Raw genomic sequence first — 16195 nt, forward strand, 5'->3', positions numbered from 1 at the left:
TCGCTCCGTTACGCACACCAGAAGGATTTTTTTTAGCTGGATATCAGATTGTTATTCGCTCTGGATGATGACAAAAAGAAGGAAGGTAATACATGTACAGACTATAAAGTGTATTTAGTCTTTAGTTCATTTTATGGACTTTTTTTTACATTAATCTCACTTTACTTGTTTGGTCAGTGTTGACAACTTGCTTTTTGGTGTTGAATTTACTTAAAAGTTACACATTTTAACTTAAAGAAATTATTTGTGGTTGCCCTACAGGGCACAACCCATTAGTCCTTGATGTGGCTGCAGGTTTGATTCCCGGCATGACGACCTTTGCCACATGTATTGCCCCTCTTTCATTACCCACTTTTCTGCCTAACTACTCTCAGAAAAAGGCCACCACAACCAATAAAACTTCTTTTAAATGATCCTTTCTTAGTTTACTTCTTTATTTGAAGTAAGCTTCATGACTTGAGTAAGACTGACTTAAATTTGTCAAGTTAAACCAAAATAATAAATTAAGTTGGATAAATGTAACTGAATGATTGTTACTAATTGAAGAAATTTCATTAAGTTGTTTCAGCTATTTTTTTTTTCAGTGTAGAAGTAATAGCAGATGGGAGAACAGCAGATGTTGGAGAACTCAATTAAGAAACTCATGGGCCGATGATGCCGTAACAGGTGGGTTGCCAGTTTGAGCACCCATTCTATCCTCTTTCATCGATGTGTCCTTGGGCAAGACGTTTCACCAACCTTGTGTGCTGTTGGTGGTCGGAGGGACAAGTGTCACCAGTCAGATTACCTTACCAACAATCCAATAGATTGCTACCATCAGTGTGTGAATGGGTGAAAGTAGTGTGAAGTGCTTTGGAGTCCTCTGGACTTGATAAAGCACCAATCAAGAACAGGCCATTTACCAATTACCAGAACTATGAGTACCATGGAATACCATAAACAAAAGGAAAGCAGCAATAGGCAAATCCTGAGATGTCTGCTAAATCACAACAGCAAGGTCTGGGTAACAGCAATAAGTTGCCCAAAGAATGTAATTTAGACCTGTGATGCTAAACATGAATGGTACTCAGCACTGCACCCCAAATCCAGTATCCAGAGGCTATCCACTAACAGCACAGGAGGCAGATGTCTGGTGAGCATCAGTACCGCATCCAACATGAAACGTCCAAGCTCAGAATATCCAAATCCAAGCTCTGATGTACTCGTCTTCTTGTGTTCAAGATTACTGACTTGTAACCAAAGTCAGTAGCATGCTAGCAACAGTTAGGCTAGCATAACAGCCTCACTTTTTCCATATTTTCTTCAAATTAAAACTTTTTCCTCACCTGTTAAATGTGAAACCCTTGAACCTTGTTATCTGTGGCTGTCAAAGGGCTGAATAAACTGCTAAATATTGCATCCTTTTGCCTGATTTCCTGACTAATCCAGTATCATGCTGCTGCCTCGCGCTCTGTCTCTGGCTTGCCGCTAATTTGGAGCCGGTTGCACTGTGTTGCATTCAATGTTGTCGGAAAACAGAGATCCATCCTCTGACGGTCAGTTTTGCCTTTACTGTTTCTTGAACTCAGAATCTCCAGTTGGGGAGGCAACTGCCACACCCTGCCACCCCAGTAGATCTGCCCCTGTTCGAAAGGGAGCAGAAGCTTTGGGTTCAAGCATCACAAGTTTTGAGAAGGAAGACATGAAGTCCCGCTTTCAATCTGAAAATGTTATTGAAAGTTTCGAGACTGAAAATGTGTTAAAAATCCTCCCATAGCACAGCTGTATGGTTGCAATGGGACATTGACGGATTTCTCGAACATGTATGAAAGAATCAAAGCAACACGCCAGCAATGTTTTTGATGAGGGAATAACATCATTTTTTGAGCTTTCGGTGTAAAGCTCAAAACTCGTTCCACTGGCAGCTCCTTTCACTTAAAACGTGGAAAAAATGTTTCATGTGTTTAAAAAAATATGCCCATGGAATATTAATAAATTATTCACAAGCTCCTATATCTCGGAAAGAAGTTGCTTGTAACTTATTTTTGTTTTATTTCAAATGTACTATGATATTTGCACTTTAATACTAAAATACTTGATCAAATGTTGTTGTTTTGCAGTGTGGTGAACACTAATGAAGCCACAATTTATACACAAAGTGTTGTGTAATATTGAGAAAAGCAACCAGAAGGCCACAGGTTGATGAAACTTAACTTTATTACAATGCGACAACAGTGGGTTTAATTTTTCTGGGTTGCCTCGTAATGTTGATTTTGTCAAACACACAGGTCAGCAGGGTCCCTCTTTGGCGATCCAGATGTCCCTTTTGGTTTCACTGAGGAAAGAATTGTGACATGACAAAGCAGCGACTCAGTCATTCAGCCTGTTATTTATAACAACAAAATAACAAATTAAGTCATTTTTCTGGACAATTACAAGTTAAAAAGTGTCTAAGGTGAAAACTTGTGTCAAAGAAGAACAGGAATTCCTTTAAAAAAAAAACTCCATGTTTGAATTGCATCTACATATATTACCAGGTTGGGACTAAAGCAATTTTATTTTCCAAAGAATCGGGTTAGGTGACTTAAAATTAACGTGTGAATCATGAGTGTGGAGCAGCTGTGTGTACTCACACTATCTCCCTGCAGAGGACACACTCATTGCTGTAAGTGACTCCATCGCTGCCGCACACAGGGTCCAAAATCTTTGTGCATCTCCCGATCTTTCCATCAGGACAAGAAGGCTGCCAGACATATGAACAACCAACATTAAGTAAAATTCTGCTCAAACATAGTAAGTTTTGTTCATGCAGGAATTAATGTTTAATTCTTAAATTCATATCACCTTCCTTGTGGATCCAGACTTGTCTGTAGCATCTTTAGAAAAAATAAAAGAGTGTCTCTTTTCATAATCCAATTTACATTTAACCATGTTGACGTCAGAGTTGCAATAACCAGCTTTAGAAAACTACTTTCAACCCTGAGTATCAGTACAAATCAAACTGCAAGGAGTCTATTATGCATTCCAAAGAACGTAGAAATTTTTATGCATATTATTATTATTGGACTTCACCTTAATGCTGTGATTGTCATAAACAGTTAAGAATCTCCTTTATAAAAACAAATAAGTAAAAACTACTTTGAAAAAATGCCTTCAAAACAAATAAAATAAGAAAATACTTAAAGTTTTTACCTGCTGCAATACAGACGATCAGAAGCCCCAGAACAACAAGTCTTCCAGTCATGGTGTTTGTTGATGAATAACTCTGAATAAGCAGATATGGGGGGTGTATATACAGGTTTACTATCAGGCACCGCCTCTGATTTGTGAGGTGTGAGCGACACGGTGACTCACACCCCCAGAACGTACAGCAGGGACATCAGAATGTAATTCATAACTATACCTTGGAAAAGCGCAGACAAATGGGAACCACCAAGAGCCCACAAGGAAAGCAGCAACAGGCAAATACCTGCAACGAGTAAGTTTGCAAAGTTTGCGACGTCAGCTGAATTGCAAGAGCAAGGTCCAGGTAACTGATATGCCTTGTTGGTATTATATTGCCCAAAGAATGAAATTTAGACCTGCGATATTTTTAAAAAAATGGTACTCATCATCACTACACACCATATCCAGAATCCACATCTGCCTCCACTAACAGCACAGGAGGCAGATGTCTGGTGAGCATCAGAATCACCATGAAATATCCAAGCTCCAAGAATATATGAAACACACAGTGAATGCTTCACATTCACGTTAGGGAAGAGAAGGAGCTGAAGGAACCATCATAGGAAGAAAATCCCCCATATGAAATGTACCATCAACACATAGGAGAAATAGTTGATATGAGCGAATGCCACAAATAGCTGGCGAGGGCCGAACTGAAGAACAGGAGAACAAACCATGGCAGCACAGAAGCAGGTCTTGAGCACCAGAGCAATAGAGGCCGCAGATCTACCAAACAAGAACATTTATGCAGAATATGAGCGAGAAGCCACTGGGTCAAAGTGAGCATCATCCCCTCAGGTGGTGGAGAAAGACTGAGCTAGATTCCCGTAGGACAGTGGCAACGGTAATAGGAGTCAGTGGATTGCGAGTTTGGTCACTATTCGTGTGTCCTTGTTCAAGACACCTCATCTGCCTTAGCATGGCAGATGAGGCCATACTGCCTCGTACTATGTGGCCATCCCTTTTGATGGCAACACATGGCACATTAAACTGGAGATATACCAGTGAGTTAGGGAAGAGCATGTGGTACTTGAAGGGTCTTTGGGGAAGAGGTTACATCCAGATAACTGGAGAAATCCCAGTCCAGAAGTCCGAGGAACAGCTAAGATTCCAAGAACCCTCAAAGTCTTCTAACGATACATCTGGGAAGTATTCTCTGCACTTCATTTTTCCCACATTTTATGTTACAACCTTGTAACATTTTATGTTACAGCCTTGTTTTAACTGAAGTATCAAATAAGCTTCTTCTTTTATGTTTATTTTAAACTTTTTCTTTGGTTTGGTCACATGTTTTGCAGTATCTTTATGTCAGTGCAAGATATGATGGTGGCTATTTTACGAACAGCTGTCAACCTCCCACACATACACACACCCACACACACGTACACGCACACACACACACACACACACACACACACACACACACACACACACACACACACACACACACACACACACACACGCACGCACACACCCATGCACACAGAAGTAAACACAGTTAAGAGAGAGACATTAGGGGTAGGTTGTCATCAAATCTCATTTTGACAGGTGCCATGCCCCTTTGACCTCTATTTAACCCCCCCCCCCAACCCCCCCACCCCCCTCCTCCTCCTTGTTGGATTTCATAAAATCCAACAAACAATGACAAAATGTGTAAACAACTATAAACACTTTTGTAACGAAGATGCATTTTTCCATCTGGTTTCTGTTTAATTTATCTCCAGTATCTCTCTAGGCTTCCTTATGAACCTTGCATACAATGTTGCACAGTTTTGAGGAAAACAACAAGAAGGTGACAAATTCTGATACTTTATTGCAAAATGACAGCAGTGGGCGTCATTTTCCGGCTTGCGTTACGGCGTCGACTTTATCAACCGTACAGGTCAGCAGCTTTGCTCCTTCACGATCAAGATGTCCATCTTGTTTTGTCTGAGGAAAGATTAGTGACACATGACACAGCAGTGATTCACTCTTTCATCTGAGGTTTGGAGTTTTTTTTTTTTTTTCCTAAACCAAAAATGTGTGTAAGGATTTATTTTTCAAAACCACTATAGAAAAACCTTCCCATTCCTGTTTAATGGTTGATTCACACCTAAATGTGCTGTATTTAAAAATAGACATAAAATAGCTAAATCTGTTCTGCAAAGAAAACTGGAGAGATGCTTTTGCACAGAAAGGTTATAACTACACATTAACCAGGGGGCGATGAAAGCATTTTTTTTTCCCTCAAAAAAATATCTGCTGGGGTGACCCAAAAATGAATCTGTGAATCTCAGGGTTGTGGAGCAGCTGTGTGTACTCACTGTCTCTGGACGCAGAGGAGACACTCATTGGCATAAGTGTTTCCATTGCTGCCGCACACAGGGGCAAAGTTCATGGGGCATGCCATGATTGTCTCCAGAGTAGGACAAGAAGGCTGACAGGCATTAAAACAACACAGCATTAAATTCTGCTCAATTATATAGGCAGTTTTCTACTTGAATGAACTAAATGCTTCATTCTTAAATTCATATCACCTTTCTCATAAGTCCAGACTTGTCTGCAGCATCTTTAGAAAAAAAAAGAAAGCAAGTGCCTAAGTGTTTAGGTCAGAGTTCATTTAACTTTACGGCTTTAAATAACAAACTACTTTCAGCCCTGAGTGCCTGCAAAGTGCCTATTATGCATTCTAAAGGGAAATCTAGATCTTTTTGTATCCTTTTCTGTTTCTACTGTAGCATTTGACCTTAACATAGTGAACAGCACAAAGAAACCTTTATCACAGCAGCACTCATGAGCAGAGATAAAAAAATTGTTACAACTGTTCTTTGCTACAAAACGACTTAGAGGAATACTTTCAAAGCATATTAACTGAGAAAATACTTAATTTTTTCTTTTACCTGCTGCGACACAGATGAGCAAAAGTCCCAGTACAAGTCTCCCAGCCATGATGTCGGTGGACGAATAACTCAGACTGAACAAATACTTCTCTCTTTACAAGTTCCTTAACAGAGAAACATTAGGGGTAGGTTGTCATCAAATCTCATTTTGACAGGTGCCACGCCCCTTTGACCTCTATTTAACCCCCCCTCACCCCCCTCCTATTGATTGGAGCACCAGAGAGAACCCACACATGCACAGGGAGAACATGCACAGTGCTACCAACAACGCCACCGTGCAGCAGAGACCTCATTACATTATAGTTTTATTTACTGTATGATTTTTGATGATGCCGTTGTTTCATGTGCTCAGGGTAAGAATCATTTGTGACAGGTTGAGCACGACTAATATTTTCTTGAACTTTTTGTCACTTTGATAACAGGCTCCTGTTCTAAATAAGTGGGTCACTTGGCTGGACATGCAATGAAAAAATTAGGTTAAACGTTTAATTATCAGATTTAATTATCAAAGAATAAAAATATGGACAGCAGTTTTGCTAATTGTGGCAGCCGCTAGTCTGGAGGAGATAAGTGGGCAAATCGCAGGACAAAGGTGCTCTGTGAAGTGGAAACTCAGCTGGAGATTGCAGCACCAAGATGGAGCTTTGTTGAAATAAGCAGCACTTTGTTAGATTATATTTTTATACTTCTGGTAGGTTTTAGATGAAAAAGCTAAAGAGCTACCACCCTAGAGTAAGTTTCTATGAGATTACTATTGCTATAAGCAACTAGCCGTCACAATTAGATAAAAAGTTTAACAAATTGGTTAGGATCAACAGGAAATGTTTGACTGCACAATATGGTTACATAATGTAATCGATAAAGTAGTGGCACTCTGGCATTTTCTTTTTAGTTATCTAGTTTTTCTAGGGAACCATTAATGGGGAAGACTTTGTTTTATGGCTTCTGACATGTTCACTTCATTGGAGTTTATCTAATCAGTGTTTGCCCTTTGTCAACAACCGCTCCCAGTTTTCTGAGTTATTATTCACTGTTGAATCGAGTATCCTGGTTTAGCTACCATTTCACCGCTTTTTACTTCCCAAAATATACATACCTGTTGTTGAGAGAGCCAGAGGTTTCTGCTTATCACCGGGGGACATCTTGTCCTGAAGAAAGAAGATCTGGACCAGAACTACTTGGAGAATCACCAAGCCGACCACCATTCCAATGGTCAGACTGAGAGACACACGAGAAAAGAGTCAGTGAGAGGATCCATCAGTATGCACAAGTGGCCTTCGACCTTCATGGCCTTCATGGCTGGGGAAGTGGCCTTACAGAATGAGTCCCAGGTTTGACAGCATGGTCAGAACTTTCCCATGCTGTATGGGAAGAACCAGCAAGTAGGCAAACAGAAGGGCAAACAGGAAGTGGACAAAATGGACAATCAGGTAACCTAAAGGGAAATACAAGGGATATAAACTTTAAAGAATAGTTTTATCGTCAAACTTTCTCATTTGCTTATTACACAACACAGACATTGATCTGAGGTATCACAGAAATATGACCTAAAATCCATGAGTTGTCTCAATTTTTATAAAAAATAAGGCTTACCCCCATAACATGAAAGCTATTTGCCATCCAGAGTATCTCGCAATGGACGCCTGTGAATTTAAACATTTGGCGTTTTGAGAAGAATGAGCTCTCGATCTCAAACATTTAAAATACGCTCTCGCTCAAAATGACTTGTTCACACTTAACATTTGAGTTTATACAAAGCCGTTTGGGCTAAGAGACCTTATAGATAGATTTTATTACACAGACTCAAAGTCCAAATATACATAAAAAGAAAAGAAAAACAATAAAAGAATAAAAAGTGCGTGAAAAAAAATCAACAAATCATTTACTTTCTAGTCTGTTTTGTGTTGCGCAATATGACAAATTGTTCCTCAACCAAACCAAACTGGCACTGAATATTTGCTGATCATGTTTATGTGTGTTTTACTCACAACGCTGACTGCAGACTTAGGATTGTGGAACCTCTCTGGAAGGAAACCTTTCTGACCCCTCCAAAGTCTCTTTAAGTGTTTCCTAAGGCAAAAGATCAGACTGAGAATAACCACCGGTCCAGCAAATAGATGAATTTACCTCCCAGGGCTAAAATTGGTCAAATTAATTTACTTAACTTGACAGTATTTCTAATTTGAAGTGTTTTATTGAAATGTCTTACCTGTAGCATACTAAGATATGGAAGGTGTACGCAACAGAGTTGAAACTGGCAAAGATGGTGGTGGCAAGCCAAGACTCTGAAACAAACCAAAATGATCATCACTTACAAATAATTTAGGCTTCAAATATAAAGTGTCGGCGCTCTACTAGTTGGCGTAAATTTAATTTGATCAAACTGTCGTTCCCGATTTATTTCCAGTATTCAAACTGGTAGAGTTAAGCACCAACAGTACGATTTTCACGTGATGATCAGAGGAACTCACTCCTGGCCACGTCGATGAACTCTTCCAGCTGCGGTATCATGTATACCAACGCTTGTGTCTGGTTGCAAGACCAGTAATGTCTTTCAGTGTATTCTTCCATTCCTCCACTCGGTCAAAGGCAGCATCACTGAGACTGTAGTTGGCTAGTGTCATCTAGAAATGGCCAAGAAGACACATAAAAGCGGAAGTAACTTGTTGGTGAGGGAAATCGCAAGATCAAATGAGCATCTTGTACAAATTTTATTGAAAGATTTTTTTTTTCCTGCACCGTATATAGTCCTATGAGGGATATAATGGCTGTGCCAATGATCCTGTTTGGAAACTTGAAGTACGGGTCCCAGTCATACACTCGTGTTCGGAACCAGCCGAGGGGTTTACTGAAAAACAGAAAGGAGGTCAGAAAATCTAAAACGTTCACAAATTTTTTTTCTTCTATGAATTTATATCTGGGAGATACAACAAATTTTGTAAAACATTAAAGTTCTGCCTCGTCTGTTACTCAGAATGTGCTTCCGTTTTGCTTCTCTGAGGATGAAGGTCGAAGGTGAAAATGGCATCCGTATGTGCACCTTACCTTTGCTGTGGTGTTCTCGTCAGCAGCCTCTTAACGTGGTTTATCTGGTGTTGATCAATCAGCTCTTCAGGATCCTAGCAACAGATTTGGCACAATTACCATAAAACTGTTTGTTAATGTTTCCAAAAATGAGCTTTCTTGTAACAAGACATAATTAACAAATATATATATATAACAGAATTATGCAAAAATAAAAAGAATGCTCTGAAATCACATCATATTCTGACACAGGTGAAGTTTTATATTGGGTTTTCTTTTCTCCACAGCAAATATGCGGCGTTTTCATGGACTGATTTCAGCTTACAAGCTCGTCGTGCTCACCACTGTTTCCAGTTTGCAGACGTAAGCGCACATCTTTAACCAGCATGTAAATAAATCGTCCCAAGAGGAAGAGAAGCGAGAGGATGCAGGGCCACTGGTAAATTATCTTCTGGTATTTACCTAAAACCTTTGAAATCACATGGAATAAACAGCTGAAGTATTTTTCAGATATCTTTGAACAAGTATAGAGCATGTAGTGTATGTTTGTGTAAAGCCCAGTGGAAGCTGGATGTTTGATCCATCGCAGCGTCTTAAGTTTCATTAGCTACCAACCTCTCCATCAGGACAGGTTGCTGTATCCCAGACGGTGATCACAATCCTAGGAGCAGCAGCCGGGACATTAAATACAAATTATTACCATAATCTATTTTACTACTACGCTTAAAACTACGCAATACTGAATGTTTACCAGGCTATAGAGTAGAGAATCCCCAGCACTGCGCCAACCGTTTCTGAATGGTGTGGACAGACAGGCGAAAAATGGGAAATACACCAGACCCACTTCTAAAGCGCCAACAAGGTACACTATCGCTGAGGGCAAGCAGAGAGCAATGGGTCAGGGATTTTAATTGAATGTTGGATGCAGAACATGGTGATGACATAGACCAGTAACAGGAAGTACCTCTGGCCCATGGTGGGAGTGTAAAGGGGATGTAACGCTCAGAAAAGCAACAGAACGCTGTTGGACACGGCGCCAAATGCAAAGCCATAGGACCAGCGGTTACTGAGGCTGCCTATTGTATCCAAGGTCTGTGAAAGAGATATTATGAATATAAAAGAAGTATGTTACTAACAAAGTATCACACTGACAGCGAACAGAATTGTGTGACAGAACAAAAATTGACAGGAGTCTCATTTCCTTTGACTTACACCACAATACCAAAACGGCCCTTTAGAAACGGCAGCCTCTGGTCAATGGTCAGTCTCTGTGCTCGTCTCTGAAGAAATGACAGCACTCCTGTAATCAGGACCTGGATGACAAGGTAACACTTAATTAATGTGACTAATTAATATAACTTTTATTATAAAGACACATTTAAAAAATAGCTTGTAAAAAATGTTTGCTTCACATCTCCACAGAATACACATATTCCCATTTGTTGTTGCTTTGAAAGTGAATGTTATGTATGGGATAAAGCTAAAAACATGCAAGAGATGTTTTAAAAAAGAACATCCTGAATCCACTCCTTAATTCCAGGTCGGATTCTGATCAGAGCATTTTTAAACTCAATATTGGAGCATCTGACTCTCGTCTGTGAGGTGTGTCTGTCAGGTCAGCTGACCACACAGGGTTTGATCGACCAGTTTTCAACGATGATCAACTAATCTTGTGCAAACGGCTTGTAAACTGTATCTTCGCATTCGCACATGGATCTAATGAATTTCAGTTTCCTTTAACAATGTAAGTGTGAAAACAAAACGCAGTGAGAGTCTGTATTGACTACTGAAAGCAATCAGTGAAATTTAGACCTGCACTGAGTGAAACACTTTCTAGCATTTAAAGCAAAGCGCTGAATCTTTGAAGCACATTTTTTGAAATTGAGTATGATTTCATCTTTAATAAATGATTCCGTTTTGCACTTTTCAGGTGATGTGTTTCAGAACATTTCAGCAGTTTTCTTGTTTCCCTCGTATTTAAGCTGCATATTAAGGCTGTCCTGTAGAAACTCAGCTGGGACAAAATTTCTGCTGTTGGCAAGAAAAGAAGAACCTTCAACATTCAGAATTATAAGTAATCCGTGAATTACCAAAGAAATGTAGAATCATTACTAAGGTTATTAAGTGTTTTCAAGCATATGGAATTTATATTAGAAATTTTAATGGCACTGGAACTTTTTACTATGAAGCAGCTTGTCTTTAAGCTTTGATTAGTCAACCATCCATTGTCTCTGTTATCCTTGCAGGACCAGCTGACCTAACAGTCATGTTTTTCAAGCTGGAGCACCCAGAGAGAACCCACACATGCACAGGGAGAACATGCACAGTGCTACCAACAACGCCACCGCAACGCCAACGCCACGCAGCAGAGACCTCATTACATTATAGTTTTATTTACTGTATGAGTTTTGATGATGCCGTTGTTTCATGTGCTCAGGGTAAGAATCATTTGTGACAGGTTGAGCAGGACTAATATTTTCTTGAACTTTTTGTCACTTTGATAACAGGCTCCTGTTCTAAATAAGTGGGTCACTTGGCTGGACATGCAATAAAAAAATTAGGTTAAACCTTTATTTATCAGATTTTTCCTGCAAAAAGAATAAAAATGTGGACTGTTTTTGTGCTGACAAAATGTCATAGCTATTTGTGACAAATTGTCTTAAAAAAATTCCCTTTGCGCAACTTTCTAGTCATTCAGAAAGGGCTTGTTGTTTTGCTGTTTCTTGTTTTATGTACTGCAGAAAAAGTAAACCAATAACTTACTGCTGGAATGAGAGAAAGATGCAGGAAAAGGCTCAGTGAGATTTTATTTTGACAGTCCACAATTGTAGAGTCACTGGGAAGTCTGTGAAAATATAAACATGTAATGCATTATGACGGACATTGCAGAAATAAATCCCAGGAGTTATAAAATAAGTTATGGAAACGAACATCGTAGATCGAAGATTGAAGACGCATCGGGCGACCTCATTTTGTGAGCAATGTACAAAATTATTGTTTTCAGCTCAGAGTCAGCCAGTAAAGCTCTGCTTTTGTGGACCTTAAGCTAAATCAAATGGGAGCTGATCATGGAAAAGTGAAAAACATTGTCATAAAACTCTTTCTAGTCTCTGAACCGGATCTCTGTACTTACTGTTGCTCCTCTGTGATTCTTATCATCCTTGATAACGCAGCTCATTGAAGTCGAGAGACCCTCGTTCCTGCTCGACTGTACAGAGAAGGGAAGTGACCGTGGATAGAAACCGCATCTCAGCTTCCTGGTGTCAACCACATGACAGATCTGACCTTTGACCTTAGGATTCAGCAGTTAGATTATTATTCCCCCCCCCACACACATTTTTCTTTTGATGTCCCGTTTGTGTTTTCACATGCCAAAGTATTTGGTGACACTTTCCCATTCTGTCCGCGTATGTGTCTCCTCTGACACACAGCAGATATTTACTGCGGCGTTACTGAGTCTGAGGAATGTAAACAGTGAGCTCAGCCACCGAGATAACCAGCAAATCATTCACCAGCTGCTTTGCCTGAACAGATCAATAAGCCAGACTTCATAACGCGAGAGATTTTTGTAATGCAGCTCTGAAGAGGAAGCTGGTTTCTTGTCTTAGGCTAATTTATAGAACCGGGTCTCATGTAGCCATATCCTACTTTCACATCCCATTACCATTACAATTTCTACAGTGTGTCATTAGAATCTTAGGTGACGGACTAACACAAAGCAGTGCGCAGTTACGAGGTGAAAGGACAAGAACGAATGATTTCAAAATGTTTCTTACAAGGAAAACTCTATCCCTTCATTTAAACGCCTCTAAATAAAATCAAGTGCAACCAACTCCTTTCAGTCAGTAATTAAATGATCAAAAGTACTAAAAGTAGTGGACAATGATAAAGGTAACAAAATAATTTACCATGTCGGAGCGTAGTTGTGCAGTGTTAAAAAAATAAAGAAAGAAAGAGAGAAAAAAAAACTTTCAACTCTAGGGAAAGCTAAAACTTAAATATGAGTAGTCTCAGTAAGGTCTGTTTAATAAGTGTCACATATTCTTAAGAAATAAATTTACAAATGAGAAACTTTTACTGACATGTTTCACACTAGCGAGTGTTACAGAGAAAAATGTATGAGTTTCAAATGTGTTTATACCGGCGTTTACTATTTTGGAGAAAGCATGAAGCTCTGGGAAGATCAGTGTTGATTCAGCAGCAGGAAAAAAAATTGAACGAAAGTAGCATTTACAATGATGCGAGGATAAATTTTGGAAAATTCTGGACAAATTCTTTAACCAAGGAAAGTTAAAAGTCTAATTTGAATAACCTCCCGTTGGCCTGCTTACAAACAGTCACATATTCTTAAGAAGTACATGTACAAATGAGAAACATTTTACTGAAATGTATCACACTAGTGAGTGTTACAGAAAAATCTATGAGTTTCAAATGTGTTTAAAGCGTGTGTCGCTCACAGATAACTGAAGGTAATTACTCTTTAGACAAAGAGCGATAAACTGAGAAAAAAAAAAAAAAAACAGATGTGGCTCTGGTCTGCCCTCATGAACCAGCAGGGTTCATGAGGGTCTTGCTCTGAATTCCCCCCGAGGTGGCTAATTTATCATTCTGTCTGCATCCTGCAAAGTTTGCAAAGTATGCAGCTACTACATTCCTTCTCTCGCAGGCCCTGCGTGTCGCAGCTCAGACCTCCAGTTGTAGGCCTGGCTGAACACAGACACAGAATCAGAAGCAACATGTCCGGCATCTATTTCAACTTCACTAGGCTTTACTACATAATTATATACATTTTTACTTGGTTAAATACATTTTACTTGGTTAAATAACTGTTGTTGGGTGCTGTATTACTCTTAAAAAGAAAGTCAGATATACGGCATTTTTGAATTCAGCAGAGAGAAAACAGAAAAACCTAACACACAGACCATATGTCAGTGAGATCTACTGAGAACGACCCCCCCGAAGGGATTTCACAGGCCGTACCTATATTTGATCAAGCCCCCAGCTCAGACCCCAGTCGTAGGCCAGGCTGAACACAGGCACAGAATCAGAAGTAACATCTCCATTCCAAATCTATTTAAAACTTCAGTAGGCATAGTATATAATTATATACATTTTTCTTGATTAAATAACTGTTGTTGTATTGGTATTACTCTTTAAAAAAGAAAAAAATCAATAGGAGGAGGAGGAGGAGGGGGAGAAGGAGGAGGAGGAGGAGGGGGGGTAAATAGAGGTCAAAGGAGCGTGGCACCTGTCAAAATGAGATTTGATGACAACCTACCCCTAATGTTTCTGTTAAGGAACTTGTAAAGAGAAAGTATTTGTTCAGTCTGAGTTATTCGTCCACCGACATCATGGCTGGGAGACTTGTACTGGGACTTTTGCTCATCTGTGTCGCAGCAGGTAAAAGAAAAAATTAAGTATTTTCTCAATTAATATGCTTTGAAAGTATTCCTCTAAGTCGTTTTGTAGCAAAGAACAGTTGTAACAATATTTTTTTATCTCTGCTCATGAGTGCTGCTGTGATAAAGGTTTCTTTGTGCTGTTCACTATGTTAAGGTCAAATGCTACAGTAGAAACAGAAAAGGATACAAAAAGATCTAGATTTCCCTTTAGAATGCATAATAGGCACTTTGCAGGCACTCAGGGCTGAAAGTAGTTTGTTATTTAAAGCCTTAAAGTTAAATGACCTCTGACCTAAACACTTAGGCACTTGCTTTCTTTTTTTTTTCTAAAGATGCTGCAGACAAGTCTGGACTTATGAGAAAGGTGATATGAATTTAAGAATGAAGCATTTAGTTCATTCAAGTAGAAAACTGCCTATATAATTGAGCAGAATTTAATGCTGTGTTGTTTTAATGCCTGTCAGCCTTCTTGTCCTACTCTGGAGACAATCGTGGCATGCCCCGCTAACTTTGCCCCTGTGTGCGGCAGCGATGGAAACACTTATGCCAATGAGTGTCTCCTCTGCGTCCAGAGACAGTGAGTACACACAGCTGCTCCACAACCCTGAGATTCACAGATTCATTTTTGGGTCACCCCAGCAGATATTTTTTTGAGGGAAAAAAAAAATGCTTTCATCGCCCCCTGGCGGTCAATTAATGTGTAGTTATAACCTTTCTGTGCAAAAGCATCTCTCCAGTTTTCTTTGCAGGACAGATTTAGCTATTTTATGTCTATTTTTAAATACAGCACATTTAGGTGTGAATCAACCATTAAACAGGAATGGGAAGGTTTTTCTATAGTGGTTTTGAAAAATAAATCCTTACACACATTTTTGGTTTAGGAAAAAAAAAAAAAACTCCAAACCTCAGATGAAAGAGTGAATCACTGCTGTGTCATGTGTCACTAATCTTTCCTCAGACAAAGCAAGATGGACATCTTGATCGTGAAGGAACAAAGCTGCTGACCTGTACGGTTGATAAAGTCGACGCCGTAACGCAAGCCGGAAAATGACGCCCACTGCTGTCATTTTGCAATAAAGTATCAGAATTTGTCAGCTTCTTGTTGTTTTCCTCAAAACTGTGCAACATTGTATGTAAGGTTCACAAGGAAGCCTAGAGAGATACTGGAGATAAATTAAACAGAAACCAGATGGAAAAATGCATCTTCGTTACAAAAGTGTTTATAGTTGTTTACACATTTTGTCATTGTTTGTTGGATTTTATGAAATACCAACACAAAGCAGCACATTAGTATGAAACAGATGGAAAATGATACAATGCTTTCAAAATATCACTACAAATAAAAATCTAAGATATGTGGCATGTGTTTGTACATTCAGCCCAGGATTATTGATTGATTATTTGATTGGCTGAACCAGCCTCCGACCGGTTTTACTCTAGGACTGATCTGTATTTCACTCCGTCTTCCCATAAGCTGGTCAGCAGCTCCTCTTTTGCTCCTGAAGAAAAGCATCCCACGGCATGACGCTGCCGCCACCATGTTTTAAGACGAGTTGCTGTTTTCAGGGTACCAGGAAAAGTGACAAATAGCCTCTTCTTGACACAACCCCTACGTTGCATTTTGGTTTCTTTTTCCTCGTGTTTGTTGTTAAAAACTGGAAACAGGAATCACTACGAGATGCGATC

General features: G+C 39.5%; 3 protein-coding genes, 1 long non-coding RNA gene and 1 pseudogene across 4 annotated transcripts; 1 reads left to right on the forward strand and 4 right to left on the reverse strand.

Annotated features, from left to right (window-relative positions):
* Positions 1–2178: 2178 nt before the first annotated feature.
* Positions 2179–3702, reverse strand: LOC129367222 (serine protease inhibitor Kazal-type 1-like). Its single transcript, XM_055041529.1, has 5 exons — positions 3383–3702; positions 3172–3244; positions 2824–2855; positions 2613–2722; positions 2179–2314 (listed from the first exon to the last, which is right to left on the reverse strand). The coding sequence occupies exons 2-5, from the start codon at positions 3221–3223 to the stop codon at positions 2269–2271; spliced, it is 240 nt and encodes a 79-aa protein (XP_054897504.1). The 5' UTR covers positions 3224–3244; positions 3383–3702; the 3' UTR covers positions 2179–2268.
* A 1295-nt stretch (positions 3703–4997) lies between these two features.
* Positions 4998–6225, reverse strand: LOC129367221 (probable pancreatic secretory proteinase inhibitor). Its single transcript, XM_055041528.1, has 4 exons — positions 6084–6225; positions 5721–5752; positions 5508–5620; positions 4998–5133 (listed from the first exon to the last, which is right to left on the reverse strand). Exons 1-4 carry the CDS (start codon positions 6130–6132, stop codon positions 5088–5090), a joined length of 240 nt encoding a protein of 79 aa, XP_054897503.1. The 5' UTR covers positions 6133–6225; the 3' UTR covers positions 4998–5087.
* Positions 6226–6312: 87 nt separating this feature from the next.
* On the reverse strand, positions 6313–10159 carry LOC129367168 (stimulated by retinoic acid gene 6 protein-like; annotated as a pseudogene).
* A 166-nt stretch (positions 10160–10325) lies between these two features.
* On the reverse strand, positions 10326–12373 carry LOC129367223 (uncharacterized). The gene is made up of 3 exons (XR_008606692.1): positions 12241–12373; positions 11871–11952; positions 10326–10420 (listed from the first exon to the last, which is right to left on the reverse strand). It is a non-coding gene; the product is annotated as an uncharacterized LOC129367223 (long non-coding RNA).
* Positions 12374–14404: 2031 nt separating this feature from the next.
* LOC129367225 (probable pancreatic secretory proteinase inhibitor) lies at positions 14405–15603 on the forward strand. The gene is made up of 4 exons (XM_055041531.1): positions 14405–14507; positions 14842–14873; positions 14974–15086; positions 15468–15603. Exons 1-4 carry the CDS (start codon positions 14459–14461, stop codon positions 15511–15513), a joined length of 240 nt encoding a protein of 79 aa, XP_054897506.1. The 5' UTR covers positions 14405–14458; the 3' UTR covers positions 15514–15603.
* Positions 15604–16195: the final 592 nt, after the last annotated feature.

Source organism: Poeciliopsis prolifica, unplaced genomic scaffold, assembly GCF_027474105.1.
Source record: "Poeciliopsis prolifica strain line A6 unplaced genomic scaffold, Auburn_PproV2 SCAFFOLD016, whole genome shotgun sequence".
NCBI lineage: Eukaryota > Metazoa > Chordata > Actinopteri > Cyprinodontiformes > Poeciliidae > Poeciliopsis > Poeciliopsis prolifica.